At 42.4% G+C, this 21,667-nt stretch overlaps 1 protein-coding gene and 1 pseudogene across 1 annotated transcript; one reads left to right on the forward strand and one right to left on the reverse strand.

Moving 5' to 3' along the window:
* LOC130372776 (neurogenic locus notch homolog protein 1-like) overlaps positions 1–625 on the forward strand; it is a 20,852-nt pseudogene extending 20,227 nt beyond the window's left edge.
* A 2,353-nt stretch (positions 626–2,978) lies between these two features.
* On the reverse strand, positions 2,979–20,466 carry LOC130372778 (lipoxygenase homology domain-containing protein 1-like). The gene is made up of 15 exons (XM_056578937.1): positions 20,443–20,466; positions 19,903–20,218; positions 17,555–17,669; positions 16,010–16,090; positions 10,563–10,747; positions 8,963–9,061; positions 8,728–8,876; positions 8,454–8,577; positions 7,918–8,168; positions 7,661–7,796; positions 5,434–5,597; positions 5,212–5,298; positions 4,872–5,007; positions 4,210–4,364; positions 2,979–3,143 (listed from the first exon to the last, which is right to left on the reverse strand). Exons 1-15 carry the CDS (start codon positions 20,464–20,466, stop codon positions 2,979–2,981), a joined length of 2,187 nt encoding a protein of 728 aa, XP_056434912.1.
* Between the last annotated feature and the right edge of the window lie 1,201 nt (positions 20,467–21,667).

Here is a 21,667-nt window from a genome sequence, read left to right on the forward strand (position 1 = left end):
CTGTACTCTTTAAGAAAGCCCTTAATTCTCTTGTGAATGTGTGCTTGGAGTTTTCTTGATGTTGTGGGCTTATCAATCGACATTTTCACCATGTGAATGAGGCTTCATGCAGTTGAGGAATGTCACTGGCTCAACGGGATAATGCCGTGTACTTGTGTACCTTAGGTTGAGATTTTGTATCCTGATTAGAGCATTATGAACAAGCTGAACATGAGATTCTGTCATTGCCACTCATTTAAGAAACACACGATTGAACAGCACCTGAAATTCATCAGGCAATCAACATTCCGGCTCATTCGTTTCCACGAATCTGACTGCCAAGACACAGTATGGCATTAGAGGAGAACTACTTCATCAACCATTTTTCCTTCATAATTAGCTCTGTCATATTATATTTCTTCCATTAGTGTTCTTGACTACAAATGTTTAATTTCCCCAGAATTTCAAAGATTTTGCAGGTATATGCTTTGAAGAAAGCCCTTAATTCACTTGTGAAATGTGTGCTTTGAGTTTTCTGGATGTTGTGTGCTTTAAATATAAATTTTGACCATGTGAATGAGGCTGCAGTTCAGGATTATAATTGTCTCAATGGGATAATGTCTTGTACATGTGATCCTTAGGTTGAGAGTTCGAATCCCGATTAAAGCATTATGAACAAGCTGAACATGACATTCGGCCATTGCTCTGCAGCTCACCTGAAAGCTGAGGCACAGTATGGCATTAAGTGGAACATCTTCATCAACATCTTTCCTTCATAATTATATGTCATATTTATTATCTTCCATTAGTGGTTCTTGACTTTTAATTTTGCTCGGACCCCGTTAATCATAATTAATGCGGTTATACTTATGATTGAATTCCACATGTCTTCAAATAGTTAATTATATTGAGATCTTCAGTTAGAAGTTCAGTTTGGGCGTGTCCACCTAGATGTATGACGGATATTTGAGCAACGTTTGCTACAGTCCACTAGGCAGGCTGGTATACTGATCTATCCAGCATACATCTATGTGCACACGCCCACTTGTGATGTAAGATGAGGCAGATCTTCAAAAAGGCTTGTAATGACTAATCACACTCACACCTGGTGGTATAATATGTCACCTTTTAATATTTTTTTCATTGTATGGGGAATTGTTGACCAGTTCTGTAACTATACGGCATTAAGAGAAAGTATCTAAATCGCATTGACGCATCAAAGCCCCAACACAGATATGTTGGCCGGGCTGGTTGTATCTTTTAGTGATAAAGGAGCCCTCTCCTGTTCACACCATTACAGCCGAACAACACACCACACTAGTGTTAAAACACATGCATATGGTACAGCTCTTTGGCTCTGAGTACCCCCTATGGTATAGCTCTATAGCTCTGAGCACCCCCGTATGGTTCAGCTCTATAGCTCTGAGCACCACTCTATGGTATAGCTCTATAGCTCTGAGCATCACTCTATGGTATAGCTCTATAGCTCTGAGTACCACTCTATGGTATAGCTCTATAGCTCTGAGCACCCCCGTATGGTTCAGCTCTATAGCTCTGAGCACCACTCTATGGTATAGCTCTATAGCTCTGAGCACCACCCTATGGTACAGCTCTATAACGCTGAGCACCACTCTATGGTATAGCTCTATAGCTCTGAGCACCACTCTATGGTATAGCTCTATAGCTCTGAGCACCACTCTATGGTATAGCTCTATAGCTCTGAGAACCACTCTATGGTATAGCTCTATAGCTCTGAGCACCACTCTATGGTATAGCTCTATAGCTTTGAGAGCCACTCTATGGTATAACTCTATAGCTCTGAGCACCAATCTATGGTATAGCTCTATAGCTCTGAGCACCACTCTATGGTATAGCTCTATAGCTCTGAGCACCACTCTATGGTATAGCTCTATAGCTCTGAGAGCCACTCTGTGGCATAGCTCTACAGCACAAAAATCGTATCAGTGTGGATAGGGCCAAAGTGTGGGACACCAACTCTGAGGAACTCATCTTATTAACGCATGAAAAATCTTCATCATATGTATACATGTACTAATTACTTTATTTATTTTATCAATTGCAACGCTGTCAATTGCAATAAATGTCAAGGTTTCTTCCCACATTATTGTTTATCAAGCGCCTCATAAGTTTTTTAATTGTACTCCAATAATTATCTCTTTCACCTATAAGTGTAAAAAAAAAGGGAGGAACTGTCATGGAAATAATAATCAGAACTATAATATCAAATGATATAAATCTTGTTTATTTAATTAATAGCCAATAGAAAAGGCTGTTGTATACATTGTTGTTTAACCTAGAGATACCTCCCTTCCTCTCTCTAACTAAGAGGTGTTTCGGTAATTGGCCCTTGCATTACCACTGTGGCCAGATAGGCTGATGCTGAGGTCATGCCAATCTACTGAAAGCCTATACAACAGAGTTACTGGACACACATCGCCAAACACACATCGCAACTGCATTATCCATTGTCGCATTATTGGTATGTCCTACCTTATCTCCTACTAAACAATGGAGGCCTTACATGGTGTGTAACCCCTCAGAAAAAATACAACAGCCATTCTGTCTGGGGCATAAATCTATGGTACCTAACTTGGAAAGGGAAAAATAGGATTCATCGTGTGTTATAGTCCTGAGGTCATCTGAAGTGACTTAATAAATTACAAATTTTAGATGCAGGTTGAGATTAAACTAATATCTGTCAGTTTGACCCGAATTAGCCATGTATTCTCATAACACAGACGGCAATCTAAGAATATTTTAGAATACCTGTTGGACAGCAATTTTTCTAGAATTCAGAGATTCAAGATTTAATAGACTATAAGTAAAATAAACAGATTTAGAAAATTACATTTCTAGGGTGAATTATTCCTTCAACTCATTTATTAATGATGTTCGTCACACAGTCGCAATATATTTTCAGCTGTGTATTCAAAAGATTTGAATCCCTGTTCCTTCAACTTCGTTCTATAGTTTCATCCTTACCTGTCACAGGGGAATTCAATGGCTTCGGACTCAGGCGTCCCGTCCACCCTGACCAACACCTTGTCCAGGAACCAGCCACAGCCGCCGCCGCGCCCGTCGTGGCCCACCCGCACCCTCCGCACCTGGCCCAGCGACACCGCCTCGATCAGGAACTCATCGTGCTGCAATAAACAAGTGTTTTATCATCTCATGTGCAGTATGATTTGATAACCTAGTACAATATGACTGGCCTGTAACACGGTCATTCTGTAGCACCCACACTGTGGTGGCCCAGCCGCTGAGCAGTGCCCCACAGGGCCACATGGCGGCCACAAAGGCAGGTGTGGGTGTGGTGTTGAATGGGAGGCACTACCCTAAAAGCTGTGTCATAGAGACCCCGCCCCACTCAGGTGTCTCAGCTTACCCTGCAATCAGGAGGCCTTTTAACCCCACCAGAACAAGCTGATGACAGACTGGCTGGAGGAGTGTGTGGAGACCAGAGACACGTTAGGCCAGTATCCTGGTAAGGGGCCTGTGGCCAACCCTCTTGACCAATCCAAACCCTTATAGTGAAATTACGTCTAAGTGTACCGAAGAGCTGTTGTGTTGTGTGTAAATTGTGTCATGCTGAACCCAGAGAAAAGGCCTGCAGATGAGAGGAACCCCAAGCCGAGCTTGGGCGAAGAGGTCAGTGGCAGGGACCACAGACCCACGAAGCTTGGTCTCTCTCGCTCTCTCTCTCTGCGCCCCCCCATCCCAGGAGAGCCAGACGGGCACCCTGACGACAACCGCCGACCCGGGGAAGATTTGAGTTGCCTTTTGCCCCTCCCTTTTTCCCCTGCACCTTTTTATAAATAAATGTCTTAAGTTGATTTCACCGCAAACCCTGCTTCTGCCTGTTTCTGTTCCAGTTGGTTATCCCCAGTTGTAGCTCACAGACCAGGCGCCCTGAACAAACACACACACCTCTGTTTATGTATGACAAGGCCGTTCACGTAGTAAACACGCATCCAGTTATTAATTATAAATTACACAGTAAAAATAGGGTAGTCTGGGTATAAATAAAATGTAGGCATAAATATAAACCTGGATATTAAATATAAATAACATTTGCAGAAATGTAATATTGGTGGATATATTTACAATGAGTGTGCACAATAAAGTAAAAACTAAAATACAATCAATCATCGTTCGTGCAATAATGACTTCCAAGCCATCTCTATACGGTGTATTGTCTCAGTAACTCACGTTGCCTTTCTCAAATTTGTTGACATTGTTTTTGCTCATGTACATGAGCCGCTCCCCTGAGTCGCCGAGGTCCCCGAGCACGTTGAGGAACACGCTGGCGTCCGTGCCGCTGCCGCTGATGTTGCCCGTGCAGATGGTGACGAGGTACTTAATCACTGCAAGGAGGGGGAGAGGAGCATCCGACCGCTAGCCCATGTACAACATAAACTATTGATGTTTCCCCATGTAGATATACCAGAGACTGATCCTGGGAAAGATCATTATCCACACATGAAGACACGGTAGTTCCAGCTTATTGATATACAACCAATGCAGGCCTCTTGTGCTTTCAGTCATTGCTGCAATTTTATCATGCATTGAACCTTTGGCAACAAAAACATTCACCATAATAACAGACAAAGCCTACGTCTTCTGCATATATAGACTTTTATATCTCAGTGCATGATCTTTCAAAGAAGAAAAAGAAAAAGATATCTGACTATCTTTGAATGCTGAAGACATTCAGATTGTAACAACTATCTTAGTGTGTATACACTATAATCACACCTAATGCCAAGGCCAAAGAAACGCCCTTAATGCATCTAAATCAGTATTGTGGTATTATGATCACCACCGGTGACTCAAGTATGTTTGGACGCAGAGGTCATGAGTTTCCATCTTACAGGGGAGGGGTTCCGGGACCAGAGGCCCAGTAGCCGGGATCTCTCTGATGATCTCGTTATCGTCCTCATTGATGTCCAGCCAGCGGCAGCAATCAAAAGAGTACTTCTCTTTTGTCAAGGTCTTCATTAGAGTAACCTAGAAGGAGTTTTTATAATAATAAGCAACAAAGCTACAAAATGTATTATAATAAATTTTTGATATCCGGCAAAAACATCATCAATTTAGTTTTATTTTGAAGCTCAATTAGGGAGCAAATCAAAAGTTAACCAAAGTCCAAAAATATTTTCTATAATGGTCTATCACACATTTTTAATTGACAATTAGAAACTCCTGTCTTACTTTTGCTAGATGCCATCCAGCAAAAGGATGTCTTTTCTCATGCCAAATTCTTAGTTTCTGCAGCCGTCCTATATCTGGCATTTCAATCTTCAGAGTCCCAGGAAGCAAAATAACAAAGGGCAGCAATTAGAAAAACAACGTTGAAGTGTAACCAACATAACACAATGTCGCAGCGCTATAGTCGACTTTAGTTTGGCCTTCAGTCATTCATCTATGCCGTACCGTGAACTTGTCCACCTGTCCCTGTTCAAAACTATCCTCTGTGTTGTTCTCCATTTTCATCTCGTCAGACTTGCCGCGTTCCCCGTAGATCTGCAGAAACACCTGGGCGTCAGTCCCTGCTCCCTTCATATCCGTGGTGAAGATCCACAGGGTCCAGGGGTACTCTGTGAACAGAACCCATCGCCAGCTCAGTCCATTTGGAGTTATTTCAAATGCAAACCTTCAGTCTTCAGAAACTTTCCACAATCCTTGCGAGGCAAATTAATAATTCATATTCAAAGGTTCAGTGGCCGCCCGACCAGACGATGACTCCTGTCTAACAACGTGTGGGCTCACCCCTTTATACGTCTGGGCCAGTGGCGATTTCTCTAAGACTGCAAGGGAAGCTCAGCTTCCCCTAAAATTTCGAACATTAAATATTCAAATATGTATTGTTGTGTTAACATTTAATTGACTACAAATTCGTTAAAATACGTTCATGTCGAAGACGAGTTCGATAAGAATCTTATCCAAGACTGACTCGATTTTGTTAACTTCTCATACATTCCCGTAATGTCAATGCATTAGACCGTAGAAGCCGAGCGTCCATTCACTTCAATGAGACTGCATGGAACAGTTTTTTTCATTGCCTCGAAACTCGACGGTCATTGGATAAATGCCCAGATTTGTCCCGCCCCCGGACGCTCAGCGTCTCTGGGGTGGATGGAGCAGTGGGCTGGCCTGTGCTAGCCTGGACGCTGGGCTTCCGCGTTATGATTGGAGGATCAGTCGAAAGTCTGAATCACTTTTTGATTGACAGCTATTTTGAGATATACACAGTCACTTCACTATCTGAGTTCAGTCCCATCGCGGATTTTGCAAGTAAAGTCTCATGACAAACTGCAACACATTTCTTGGTATTTGCTTGGCGAAATTGCTTCCATTATTAATTTCTTACACTGTGAATAAAACACATTTATTGTATTTCCTTGTTTCAGTTTAACATACTTTCCGCATTTCCTTGTTCCGAGATTAATATCGTTTCGTTAGTTCGTTCATTTATACTGTTGGCTAGGTCGGAGTGAACTAGCCAGCTAGCATTTTCTTGAAAAGGAACGGAGGGCCGAATTGAGGTATAAATAAATTGACAACTATTTTGATGTAGGCCAAAAATGAGCTTCCCCTCTTTAAAAGACCAGCAGCCGCCACTGGTCTGGGCAGAGGGCTGGGGTAGTGGGGGGGACAGGGGAACCCCTGGCCCCAATGGGGGAGGGCCCTCGAACAGCCTGAGATGAAAGTTTTATGTTTGCAATTACTTAATTCTAAGTAATTAATTATGCAAGTAACTATAAATTGGCAGAATAAAATGTTTGAGTGACTGAACTTTGTACGTCATCTTCTTTGGTTTATAGGCACACTTAGGCCCCTTACAGAAGGCGTAAAATTGTTGTTAGATTCCCCAAATCAGCAACTAATCTATAATCTAATATCAGTTGTTTAGATTGTAGGCAGTCAGCGAGGAATCTAGCTTGAATCATAATTGCATTGAATAACATGAATGAATTAGCATTATACCTACAATGTCGCATGTCACATCAAATAAATAAAATACCAAGCAAAGGTTAACACCATGAAGCCCATGACCCTTAGTTTCAGAAACAGACTGGAGCAGCTCTTCATCTCCTGATGTCACTGAGGCTGTGAGGCAAGGTGAGCTCATGGCGGCAATAAAAAGTTATTACCAGCAACCATTTGTAGCACTTTTTACAGAAAGGAGCTTTAATAAACAGGACAACAATAATGTTTTCTTAAGCGTGATACTCCAAGCAAAACTCATTGACCACAGTAAAGTAATCCTAGACTACAGTATGTTGAAAAAGGAGGGTTGAAATGTGGTGAGATTTCAAACTGTGAAAACAAACACACACACACACACACACACACACACACACACACCACACACACACACACACATACTTAATTCTTAGTATTTTTTTTAAGATGGGTGAGATCCATGGATCCATAGAGGAAGGGGCCAACAGAGACTGCTCTAGGGACTGTGCTACGCCCCAATCTGGACATACACAATGTCAACAATTATAAGAGTTGCGTTGGCCGAAAGCATCAACTAAATAATTGACATGTAATAAATGAATAAGTAAACAATGATATAAATGTAAATAACATATGTACATCATTATTTTCGAAAAATGGTCTATACTATGTCAAAAATATTTTAGCAACCTACTTTTCAGTCTTTTCTGTCTGAGAGAAACCATCTCGTAGAGTTCCCTCTCGATCAGTCCGTCAGCCTCGTCCTCGTCCAACCACCGCCCACATGGGAAGGTCTGCTCGATGCCCGTGAACGGACAGTAGATCGTCACCTGGCATAGGACATGAAATGATCTGCCTTAAGTTCTGCTCTTTGTGGAATGATTATAATCGATCATATTTCTACAACAGATTATGTGAACTCGACTCAACCCATTTGTGTGAGAGTGGTACCTTCTCACAGTACCAGCCGGCCCCCACCGCGCCGTTGTCGTGTCCGATGGACACCCTGCTGAGGGGGCTGATCAGCTCGCAGATCTCCACGTTGAAGATGTCAATAAGGCCCCGCTCGAACAGGCCCCCCTCCAGGAACACCTTCCCGCTGTTCTTCACACCCTTGGTTCCGTGCATGACTATATGGATCTTGGAGTTGGTGCCTGCGCCTCTTATGTCCCCCGTCATCACCTGGATGTTGTACACGATGGCTGTGGAGGCGGAGGTAAATGTTGGTAACAATCACAACATCTTTGTTGAATTGAACTCTTTCTTTAAAAATACAATCTCTGTGTTAGAATCAGAACGGGATTTATTGCCACGTAGGTTTACCTATACAAGAAATCTGTCTTGGAATGATATAAATTCAAAACTAAAAATGTAATAACAAATTTGAAACATGAAATGTTTAAAGTAAGTGTACAGATGTTGCTTTTTCAGCTATATATATCTTTCTGCATTTAGTTGCTTCTGACAATACACTGTATTTTGCTCACCCATAGGTTGCGTTGATCCAACCAGTATGTCTCTCTGAATCTTTCCGTCTGCCTCGTCCATGGCGAACCATTGGTTGACTGGGAACTCATAAATCTCTTTGTTCCCCATGTCATCCACTGAGACCTGAACAACAACATGTTCTCAAAAGATACCTTTGGTTTGTATGTTTGTATGTATGTGCTGTATGTATGTCAATGTCAATATATCAATGTGTGTATGTTTGAATGTGCCTCCATACATACTTTACGTATGTATGTACATAACGTACTGTACCTTATCGAGGAACCAGCCAGCGGAGGAGCCCCTGTTGTTGTGACCGATGGTGATTTTTCTCAGTCTCCCAAGGTTTGGAGAATCTATTGTAAACTTGTCCTCTGTTCCACGCTCAAAGTTGTCTTTGTCACTGTTCAAACGTCTCTCCCCTTTGGTGGGATATAGTAAATAGATGACACCATTTTACAGCGATTTTTCTTATTGCTACAGTGATCACAAATAGGTTTTAGGTCACCTGTGTCCCCGAACTCTCCAAAGATATTGATGAAAACGTCGGCATCGGTCCCACTGCCCTTCATGTCTGCGGTGAACACACTCACTAAGTACTTATTAACTGCAAAACAACAGACCAAAAAAGCATATATTATAACAGTTTGCAGTTATAACATAACTGCAAAAGCATCATTCTGCAATGCAACCTTGAGAATTGTTTGTGGCGTGTGTGTGTGTGTGTGTGTGTGTGTGTGTGTGTGTGTGTGTGTGTGTGTGTGTGTGTGTGTGTGTGTGTGTGTGTGTGTGTGCGTGCGTGCGTGTGGATGTGCATGCACATGCATGTGTGATTTGGTGTCCAAGCATGTTTGTGTCAAGCAACGCGTCAAATGTGTGTTTGAGTGTTGGGTTCTGACCACTTCCTAATCTGATTACCAAGCCGCTAGATACCAGGTCACATGACCCAAGGTACAATGGCAGCGGGAACTCTTACAAGTGGCTTACAAGTGGCTTACAAGGGGATACCACTCAGCACTGTCGCCAACCCTCCTCAGTTTTCAGATCACAAGACAAACCTCCACATACCACAAAAGGCAGTGGCTCTCAACAGAAGGTCGGCCACTAGTTGCTAGGACCTGGGGTAAATTTAAACTTGAAAATGTACTGATTCATCCATTGCAGCTGTTTGTATGATGATCTGCACTGCCATCTTGCAGACCAGAGCCCAGGTCCTTGCCACATCCGTCTTCAACAGCTGGTATAGGGGAGCCAAGGGAAGATACTACACTACCAATCCTAGGAAAGAGGCAAGCTGGGACAGGGACTGGGTGTCAGGCTGGGACAGGATGGCATCAACGTAAGGCTTGATGGGAGTGATGACTGGAGTAAAATGTGATACCCAGAAACTCTATATTCTCTCTAACTCTATGACCCTGAACAGACATTTGTTAACATTCAGAGTGACATGCTGCATGAAACTCTGATCACATGCTCCAGGCATGCGTCTTGTTAGGCTCCATGGCTCCTAGTGTTCAGATTGCCATGCCAGAGATACCAGCCAGGATAGTGACAGGATCTTTTGGTAGCAGCTGATCACAGCACGTCCAGAGCAGGACAGCGTTAGCCCCCCTCGTTTTATCATATGTGCCCCTGCAACTGTAATGTTTTAAACTGTAGACAACATCCAACTCTGCCGGGCCACCGAAGGGCAAGTGAACTTCTCTGAGTTGCCTTCCCCAAAACCAAAATATATCATTCAAACGACTTGACCTAACCCATGCCAGGGGCAACGGGAACAGGTAAGAATCACTTGGTGGGGATAGATATCTGCCTTCATCATTTGCCACATATTGTGTCACACAAACTCAAACAGAGGGTAAGGTTAACGCACTTTACTTTGTGAACTATTTTAACAACGACAGGCAGTGCTGAAGCTGTAAAACAGAACACAGCAGGCACGTCCATGTTATCCCAACAGTGTCTTTAAACAATTCAAATATTCGCTAAATCAGACATAAAACTCCCAAAATGGCTGCGGGCATTGTGATGTGACGTTGTGATGTACAAGCCCTCATATGTTTCACAGTCCCCACACAAGGGGTGATTAGTGCAACTAAATGACCTACACTTGGGGACGTCCATGGGGTTGAGGCTGCCCAGCAGGTCCCTGACGAACAGGCTGTCCGCCTCCTCCTGACTCAGCCAGTTGTTGCAGGGGAAGTAGTATCGCAGGTGGGGCCTGTTGACGTCTGTCACCACCACCCTGTCCAGGAACCACCCGGCGTTCATCCCCGTATTGTCATGCTCGATCCTGGGGGGTATCAGTGGGGGGAGGGGGGAGATTCAGTAATATTGCATACAATTCTGCTTTATAGTATGTATCCATTTACCACAAAAAAATACCATTTACAATGTACAAAGTTTCGAAATGGGCTGGCCTAATATTCTGCTTTTTAATGAAAGAAAATAAAAAATCCTTATCAGTTGGGTAATCATATAAGCCCGTTGAAATATGTGCGGCTTGGAATGCTATCAGGAACAGAGAATGTACACCAATGTCGCTGTAATTGCCTGAGACAACTCAAAAAACGTCCCAGTGTTAAAAATACGGCTACTTCTTTATATCATACACTGATCTCCCCTTTTCTTGACATGTATGTGATCAGTTCCACAAGAAGAGCCCTTGCCTTCTTGTGGAACTGCCTTGCATTCAAGGCATAAGTTCCATGGGTAAAATCCCACAAGGTACCAATATTGTCTCGGATACAATATATTTGTATTGTTTCACCATATCAGTTAGGGATATTGCCTTTATTGTTATGTCAGGGCCCAAAACTAACATTTTCCCTTTTTCATTTGGTGGCATCCTTAAAAGTAGCTCCCCTCTTTGTGCCGCTTTGACGCAGTATTGGAATTTCCTTTGTCACATACCGTCCATCCATTTTTATACTGCCATTGCCTCGACATCTCTTTCCTTACAAACCAACTCTTACGCTTCTCATCCTTTATCAAAGATCGCTACCTAAACATAATAACAGGCTGATAGTGAGGTAATATACTGTAATCTGTCATCCACAATAGTTTGAGGTGTTTTTTGGTCGCTTGCTCTTGTCTTGAATAGAACTAGTGCCGCAGTGCAATTACAATGAAGCTTTGCAGTTTACAAATGAGTCTTAGCAGGAACTTTTTTCCAACAATAGCACTCACACCAGGGAGAACACCAAGTTGTCAACTATGTCGTTGTCGGGGCAACCTTGTTTTGAAGTTACATGGTGCCGCTTTTGGGCTGTTGGCTGGAATATGCTGGTCTACGTTGGAGCTATTTCCAGCATTCTGGTTCAAGAAATTGTATCAAACAAAATCCACGCCATGACTTGACGAGTAAATAACCTAAATTGACCTCCTTGTTTAATTGGTCCATCGCTAGCGAGTATGATAGAAAACAAACAGATGCATTTCCTAGCTCTAATGTTTGATTTGAGCTGTGCGATTTCCTGGTGGTGGAACAAGACCACGCCTACAGTGATCGAGGAGGAAAGATGCCTCCAAGCCCAACTTTACCCCTCCTGTAGGTAGACACACTTTGATAACACTTTACAATAAGGTGCTTTAATAAATAGCAAACTAGTCATTACCTAACCCTTTGTTATATTTGTTAATTGTTACTAAAATATCTACCGTAATTTTCGGACTATAAGCCGCGCCTTTTTCCCCATTTTTCGAGTCTGCGGCTTATATAACGGTGCGGCTAATCTGGATTTTTACAGCTAACTGTCACTAGGGGACTTCCTAAATCAATGGATTTTACAGGTTACAGACGAGTCCACCGACTTTAACTCTATGGGCTCTATGACCGGTCCGCGCCCCGCCACCAGTGGCGGGCTCCAGCAGGAAACGCTGGAGACAAAGCCTCAAGTAGCGCGCAAAAGTAAAAGTGGAACCTTGAGTGGTAGGCTACGAAAGACAGAACGAGAACGAGAGCAAGACAAATATTACGAAAGCGAAACAGTTTGTGGAACGGAAGTTTTCATGCACAAACCCTCATTATGGAAAACAAACGTAGAATTGCATATGATGCAGCTTTTAAGTTAAAGGCAGTCAATCTGGCTGTAAAAGAAGGAAATAGAGCTGCTGCACGTGGCCTTGGCATCAATGAGTCAATGGTGAGACGTTGGAAACGCCAGCGGGAAGAACTGTCTCAATGCAAGAAGTCAAAAAAAGCTTTCAGAGGTAATAAAAGTAGATGGCCCGAACTTGAAGACTTTCTTGAAGATTGGGTGAACACACAGAGAGCAGACGGCCGAGGTGTTTCCACCGTGCAGATCCGACTGAAGGCTAAAACAGTCGCCACCGAAATGAAAATTGAAAATTTCAGAGGTGGCCCATCCTGGTGGTTCCGATTTATGAGACGAAAGGGACTGTCCATCAGGGCGCGGACGACTGTGTGTCAGCAACTCCCTCCCGACTACAAGGAAAAAATAACAAACTTCGGCGAATTCACACAAAGAAAGATAGAGGAATATTCCATCGGACCGGACCAGATCATAAATATGGATGAAGTGCCTTTGACGTTTGACCTGCCTCTCACTAGGACTGTTAACAAGAAAGGTGAATCGTCCATCACGTTGAGAACCACTGGCCACGAGAGAACGAATTTCACTTGTGTTCTTGGCTGCACAGCATCTGGATTAAAGCTTCCGCCAATGGTGATTTTTAAGCGGATTACAATGCCGAAAGAAAAGATCCCGAACGGCATCTCCTTTAAAGTCAACAAGAAAGGGTGGATGATGGAAAGCGTGATGAAGGAGTGGCTGAATGAGTGCTACGTCAAGCGCCCTGGAGGATTCTTTCGCCATTAAAAAGCTTTGCTCGTTTTGGACAGCATGAGGGCCCATATAACGGATAATGTGAAAGCAGCCATCAAGAGCACAAACTCGATTCCAGCTGTGATTCCTGGGGGCACAATGAAGCATCTGCAGCCACTCGACATCAGTGTCAATCGTGCGTTCAAAGTGGCACTACGCGTTCAGTGGGAGGCGTGGATGACTAGCGGCGATAAATCATTCACCAAAACTGGTCGCATGCGAAAAGCAACTTTCGCTCAAGTTTGCGAGTGGGTCCTGATGGCGTGGAGGAGTGTCAAAACATCCACGATCATTAACGGGTTCCGAAAGGCTGGACTACTGCGTGATGAAGAGGAGGACGCCGCCACAGCTGAGGCCCTTCAGAGGCTATTCGATTCCGACAGTGACGAAGAGGAGTTCGTTGGTTTTGACAGCGACAACGAAGGAGAGAGGAGAGTGGCTGACGAAGCCACCCTGAGCCTGTTCGTTTCCGACACTGAAGATGAGGACTTTGGTGGTTTTAGTACGCAGGAAGAAGACGGAGATGAGGATTAATGACTTGACTTTTCTGGTTACAGCCGTGTTCTGGTAGGCTGATTACCGTATATTTTAAGCAGCCTCGTTGTTGCAACTTTAGGCTTACGCGCTTACTGTCGTGTTACAGGCACTTTATTTTGCACTTTTAAAAAACACATTTAATTTAGCCATTGATATTGCCGTAACGTAAGCTTTGTTTTTTGTTATGTTATTATTACTGTAGGCTACAACGTAGATAAACGTTCAAAGATGTTCACACTTTTTCAAGGTTTTTCCAAAATAGCCAATGTTAATAAATGTTTGACGCTATTACGGTAACTAATTTTGCTGGGGAACCCCTATGCACTACCTCAAGGACCATTGATTGAAAACCACTGCTGTGTAGATCACTGCCGGTATGTGCGCTTGGAGCGCACCGTTTAAGTTTGAAAGTTGAAATGTTTGTGTGTCTGATACGCTATGTGATACAGTACTGTTTACACAGCACAGTACCGTATATGTTCTGTAGCTACTATTGCACTAAATGGTAACACTTGAATACGTTATGCAAATATGCAACTTGTTTGTTGAAATGTTAATAAATGGGAGCTTCCTCAAGCAGCCATCTCTTTCCCGACAATCCCCTCTGTGCACGAAACCTTGCATATTGTAATTAAATATTAAAACACCCGCGGCTTATAGTCCAGTGCGGCTTATTTATGTACACATCATTCAATTTAGCTGCTGCGGCTTATACTCAGGTGCGCCTTATAGTGCGGAAAATACGGTATTTGGCACAAGTTAATAGTTTTTTCATCATTAGTAACAATTAACAAATATTAACAAAGGGTTAGGTAATGACTAGTTTGCTATTTATTATGGCACCTTATTATAAAGTGTTACCCATGTGTTGATAAGGTTTATTGGACTACGTTACCAATAAGGCTTAGCGCCAGTTAGAGGCGGGATATAGCCTACGTGAGAGAGCTATGAGTGTGTGCATGTGTTGGACCGTAATGCAATAAAGACTGCTAGGAACTAAACATGCTGCTGCGCCCGGTTTGTCATATATAAGGAACAAACATAACAACCCACACTTTTATTATTCTGTACATTAATAATACCATTTTATTCTCCCGCCTCATTCTCCGTAATTATGTCCTACAATTTTGAGGCGTCATTACCAAACCACTACCAAAAATTCGGCCTTATCAGTGCAGCTACTTTTCTCGAGTAAATACTGAATTTGTTTAGCATAAAAAAAAGACTCAAATCAACCACTCTAAAAGTGAACACCTTGGAAGTGTCAAAATGAATCCACATATGGAAAATGAAGGTAAGCAGATTCCCACAATTTTTTAAGGCTAGCCCCCGGCCTGTTTGCCAAATCTTGGTGATGCAAATACTGTAGTTTGGCAAAAGTCTGTACCCCATAACCATGACCAGTGCAAACAGCATCAGCGGTGAAATGAATGTATTTTGGGACATGCGTCAGAGCTTAGTCTGTTCTGTGCCAACCAGCTAAGACACTCAAGATCCATCCATCCCAACTTTGAAGACGGTCAGCTTTCGCATGAAGATGTCTGTTATAAAGATGCTCTTTATTTCTCTCAGCTGAGCGCCAGACTGGGAGGAGCCTACTTTTCCTCAAACATGTTCAAATATGTTAATCCTCCATGCTGACATTTCAGCAAAGCTCAGCACTAAAACCGCTTAATAATCTGCTTGTGTAACCCCCATCAAACTAATGTAATATCATTTTTTTCCGAGCAATAATTAATTGATTTACTTTTCTGGCAGATTCAGTGAGCTAAATTATAATGTCCCACACCAGATGTGGTTAAACTATTAATGTTAATTCCATAAAATTCTGAACAAATTCCCCAATGGGCAGACAATGCAGCTAGACTATTTAGATATACAAATACAGATGCTTTACTGGAACACTGGGACGACTGTACAAAGACAATTACTTTTTTAAACTGAAAAACCTAAACTTTTATTCATTTGATTCTTGGGATCCACCATCTGTGGATCCCTTCTGTACACTCGTTGCACTTGCCATTTTTAGTTACTTTGATCGAATGCTCTAATATTCTGAGCCTCACTTGTAAGTGGCTTTGGATCCATGACTGCAAGTGAATGTAAACCAACAGGATGTATGTAATTTAAGGAAATGTAACAAGGAAGATGTTATCTTCATGGTGCGGTACCTCAGCTTTTTCAAAGGTCCCACGTTGTGTGTTTTGATGTGGAAAACATCTGTTTTATTCTTCTCGAAGGCTGTCCGACTTCTGTAATTTTATGGCAAGACAAAATAAGCATTAATAAACAAAGAAAGGGTGTTGTTCATTGATGAGGTGTATGACAGGTTGCAGGTTTGTTTGTGTGTCTGTTTCTTTGCTTGCATAAGCATGTGTGTGCGAGGGGTAAAACACGAGAAGGACTTTATACCATTGATGGTGGGCTGGGGTCTTCCATGGGGGTTTGAATTGATGATAGTCCTCTTCTGCTTACCATAGTGGACCAGACTACCTCTCTTAACCATTCAACAGCTGCCCTTGTGCCTCAGCCCTATCTACCTATCTATCCAAGGAGGATGAACACAGTCTGCACACATAATCCAACAAATGCTGCCCCCATTATCTGAAATGTGTTCACTTTGTTAAAAAGGATAAAAGGACACTGATCGAAACAGAAAAAAAAAACACAATCAAACTTAAAAGGAGGCGCAAAATCCATCACTTACCTGTATAATTGTGTACAAATAAATGAATAAGACAACTACACAATACAGGTAGGACCATGTATACGATGGAGTAAGGTGAAACTCCTTCTATCCACTGTTTTGTTTTCTATACTGTGTGCAGTATAGAGCCTTATAAATCCAATTTTTATGTTGGATATCTAGACAACAACCACCACACACCCTGTATACTGAATGCATGATATGTGGCTGATTGAAGGATCACTGAAACCAGTCTAGTAATGGATAACATTCCTTCTAGTCTAGAGTAACAATGGAGAATAATATATGCAATGTACATATTACAGGTAACTGTATCCCCATTCTATGTTGGCAGAGATGAGCCAGCGAGTTACCTAATCCGCCGATAGAATTTCCTGAGGCTTATCTGATTATTGAAAACCTTTGGCATCGTGGTCTTCCTTCATTTGCCTTGAAATGGAAAAGAAGACCATCCATGTCACATTGTTCCCCTTACTCCAGATATTCTATGTCCTAATGTTGCTACTGTATGGAGAACAGATTCCTGCAACTCATCCATTCCAAGTTGTATTTATCACTGCAATTTCCTTTTCTATTGACTAGGGATGAGTTGAAGTTTTATAAAAGGTAATTCTCATTGTTTCATATCGTTTATAAGTTAAATAAATTTTTCTCAGCAGGAATTATCTCATACAGTGCCATTTGCATTTTAAATACCAAAAAACAATTAAGAAAATCATAGGCATCCTTTAGCAGACGAATAAGGAAATACCTCTTTTCTGTGCTGAAGAAATGAGAGGAATAGAAAGGTTCATGGTTACTGATTGACATGAGAAGAATAGTTATGTTGGCTACGGATGTTACAGGCTGTAGTTCGTCAGACCTTTTTACATAAACTAGCATAGGGTTATCACACTAATCTTTGGTCTTAAAACCAACATTAACAGTTGAAATAATTAACATAGATAAAACAAGAACAGCAGTAATTTTACATAGATATTTTTAGAAACACTACAATGTGTGAACTCACTTGCTGGCCAGGTGGACCTTGGGACTGACTCCAAAGTCTCCAAAAAGGGTAACAAAAACATTGGCATCTGTACCTGCTCCTTTCACATCCCCAGTGACGGTGACCACCTCATACACTGGAACACAAATACATTCATGGAAAAGGTTGTTTAAATAAAAACATATAAAAAGAGACAGGGAGAGAATAACACAAGCAGCATTCAACCAGGGAAAGAAGGTAATAGCCTTACATCACTTATTGTTCCCAAACAGCACTACAACAACCTATAACCACAACCTATAACTTAAAAAGACGTGTTGATAAAATATGTTTGAATGTTTAATGACTTTGTATTTGCATTGGAAATGCGTAGGAATTCTTCAACCATTCATTTGAAACAAAAGCCAAAGCATATGTACTGAAGTAGCTAAATGGATGTGTTTTCATGTGTTCAATAGATCCACGTGCTTTATCATGCCCACCATCTGACAACATAGGCTGGATGAGTCGCATAACCACTGGGTATCCCGTGCAACACAATACCCTCACCTGTGTGCTGCTGGTAAGAGATGTGTGTGTGTGTGTCTGTGTGATGTAATGTATACAAGATTTAACACTGAACCCAGCACGGGAGTCAGGTTATGTAACACCCAGATAACATCCTGCGTAAAGCGTGGAAAATACAGAATGATGTGTTTTCAAAGAAAGATATAATAGAGAAAATGGAGTTAAGATCATCGTATTTGAAAAGATAAACGCACTAGAGAGATGGTGTTTATGTCAATATTCAAGCGATGAAAATTGGTGAAGGTGTTAATATTTTAATTTCTGAAATGTCTGAAAAGGGATAAGTCAGCAGGAATTTGTAGTAAGCAGTAAAACATATATCCTTTTTAAGATATATTTTTGAAGTATCAACAACGAAGAAAGGCAATAGTCGAACTCAATGAACTCAACATAAACTGCGCTGGCAAAAATGTATAAGCCTGGTTCAGTTTTCCTAGAGTTACGAGTGAAACAGACAGGAAACAAGCATAGTGCAGGTTGATTGCTTGAAAATAGCCCATTTAAACATAACTGAATTTATGTGACTGAAAATGTCGTTCTGTCAGGGGTGTCAGCCTGTAATTGGGCCCACAAACACATCTTAGCAAAGTGAGACACACTAGCGGTTGATGAATGACCAATGATCTAAGGGAAAGTAAGAAAGAGAAGAACAGGCAAGACACCTGATAAAGAGCAATCTGAGAGAATTAGATCAGTCAGAGACACAGAAACCAAGTTATCAGGGTAAGGACTGAAAATAACTGATTAAAGTGGAAAAGGAGACACCTGATAAAATTAGATAGAAGGCTGCCTGGCAGAGAGTGTTTTTCTAGACCTCTCCATCCTTCATTCTAGATAAACTGAATCCAGAGTGGAGGACACAGTGCACATTACACAGCAGACTTCGCAAACAGGCCCTACTAGACACAACAAACAGGTATAGGCCATATTCTCCATCTGCTTCCCCTTTACCATGCCTCTATAATGCAAGATACAGACGTGGTCATTTGAGCTCAATGTATTTGATATAGGCTACTGGTCATTTGTGTAATCTACTTGCTACAATCTTGTTTTGCAAATGAATTGTCTTTATTGAACCTTAATAGATTTCAGTAGTGGTATTATGCTTATCTAGTCCCAACGTAACGATAGAGATAACCAGTGTGTGTACTATAGAGGGAAACAAACTGACCAACAGGAAGCAAGGTGGTTCGTGAATAGAAAAAGGATCTAGCCTAATGTCTAATCTAATCTCTTTAGTGTGTATAGTCTGTGTTTTGTTGTACTCAATCCTCTATCAATTCTGGTTCATAGTCTATCATGGTGTCTGTTCTAGATTCAAGACTTGTGTCTAGTCTATTATAGTATCTAGTCACTGCTGTATGTTCTAGTCAGTTTCCTGCCATGGTCTGTTGTGCTCCTCTGGCTGGCCGCCCTGCATCTGCTGCTCTCTGGGACCTCACCCAACACCCGTCTGGCCAGATTCTCTGTGGTGCTCCATCCATGTGGAACACAGCTGAGCTTTACCAGCCTGGTACAGGGAGGCTTTCCCATGGCTGGACCAGTCCTGTTTGAGTCCAGAGACTGGCTGATACCATCAGATGTATTAGTATTATAGTACTTTCAGATAAGGCTTCCTACCTTTCTTCTTATAGTAGTCATCCTCGTATCCGTCAGAGGAGTCGGTGTGGTAGCTGAGCAGCTCGTTCTGGTAGATCTCGGCGTAGTCCAGCTGTTTGGATTTCTTCTTCTTTTTCTTTTTGTCATCGTCGTCCTTTGGCTTTTTCTTCTTCTTTTTCTTGGAGTCCTCCTCCTGCTCCGACAGGTCTTCCTCGTCCTCGTCTTCTGCAGACTTCTTTTTTTCTTCTTCTTTTTCTTGGAGTCCTCCTCCTGCTCCGACAGGTCCTCCTCGTCATCCTCGTCTTCTGCAGACTTCTTCTTCTTCTTCTTATCCTTGGATCCCATCTCGTCCTCCTTCTCGGGATCCGCAGACTTCTTCTTCTTGGTCCTCTTCCTCTCCTCCTTTGCTCCTCCGTCAGTCACTTTTTCCGGCGGGGACTTCCCTGAGCTCCTCTTGTTCGCCCTGCCAGTGTTGACATTGTTGTTGTTCTGCTCATGGCCCTCATCCTCCTGCTCCTCCTTGGTCACGACACCGCCCTCAACGCCTCCATCTGAGGATCTCTTATTCTCCTTCTTCTTCTCCTTCACCTTCTCCTGCTCTTTCTTCTTGCTCTTCCTCTGCTCCTCTTGGGGCGGGGAAGGGTTCTCCCGGTCTGCACAGCTCTCCCTGCTCCTGTGTTTCCTGCTGCCACTCCTCTCTCGCTCTGGAGCATTCTTCCTCCTCTCCCTCAGCTTTGGCTCACTTTCCTCCACCTCGTCATCCACATCTTTAGTTTCTTTGGAACCTGTGGATTTTTTCGCTTTGGTTGGCATCTTTTATTCATCCACTTACCCGGCTTTTAGTTTCGTCAAGTGCCGCCTGGAGTTTCTAACGCTGTAAGACAATTCATTTGACCTGCGAATGTGAGAAGGTGCCAGGACTCTGGGTTTCGGATCTGTGTGTCTATTTGTGTGTGTGTCTGTATATCTGTGTGTGTTTGTGTGTGTGTGTGTGTGTGTGTGTGTGTGTGTGTGTGTGTGTGTGTGTGTGGTGTGTGTGTGTGTGTGTGTGTGTGTGTGTGTGTGTGTGTGTGTGTGTGTTTGCGTCTTGATAGACACAGTCCCAGGCTTAGGGCCACAGAGGACTTATGGCGGCCTCGGGATCTCCTTCACTGGGCAGTGCGGCCACACGACTGAACACACTTACGCTCATGAAAAATTACTGTCACCTCAGTTGTCACGTGGCCCGGGGAGAGGGCCCTGTGAAAAAGGAGCCTTGCTAAGGGAACTTATCCTCTCTGTAGCAAAGAGGTCCATAATTTATAGTGTCATCAGGATCACTTTACGAGTGGTGGGCCTCTCATTTGTGAACCTACACTAATATGCAGACATACCTCTCTCTCACACACACACACACACACACACACACACACACACACACACACACACACACACACACACACACACACACACACACACACACACACACACACACACACTCCCACATGTGCACCGAAACATTTTAGTTAGGCACAAAAGTGTACAAAGACATCTCACACATGAACTCACAGACAACACAAACACACATGTGGTCATATGCATAAGGTATATTTATATTCAGATCTTAAATAATAACTGCATTTAGAAGTTATTATTTTTTATTCATGTTCAATTCACATTTTTTTTATTCATGTTCAATTCACATTTTGCCGAATCGATACACATAATTTTTGTTGTTGCACTGCAGTACCTGTTTAGGGAAATTATAAGATGGTTCTTAACCAGCTTTGTCTTCAATCAAGATCTTGTATTCTGCCCCTGAAAGCCTCAATCAACTTTAGGATCACCGGACAAATGTGCAAGCTCATGTTTTATTTACTCAGGCATATGCGTCTGGGGATGTAAGTGAATCTATTCTATTACCCACCACACGATATAGACCACACAATATTAAAGCTATCATTATTATCTCATCAGACCACACATTGG

This window comes from Gadus chalcogrammus, chromosome 19 (assembly GCF_026213295.1).
Source record: "Gadus chalcogrammus isolate NIFS_2021 chromosome 19, NIFS_Gcha_1.0, whole genome shotgun sequence".
Lineage (NCBI taxonomy): Eukaryota > Metazoa > Chordata > Actinopteri > Gadiformes > Gadidae > Gadus > Gadus chalcogrammus.

Coding starts and splice junctions, on each gene's coding strand:
- LOC130372778 (XM_056578937.1), bottom strand. CDS start 20,466: ATGTGGATGACGAGGTGGAGGAAA. Junction 17,670..19,902: donor GACGAGGACGAGGAAGACCT/GTCGGAGCAGGA, acceptor TTTGTGTTCCAG/TGTATGAGGTGGTCACCGTC. Junction 5,598..7,660: donor CAGACAGAAAAGACTGAAAA/GTAGGTTGCTAA, acceptor TTCTGTTCACAG/AGTACCCCTGGACCCTGTGG.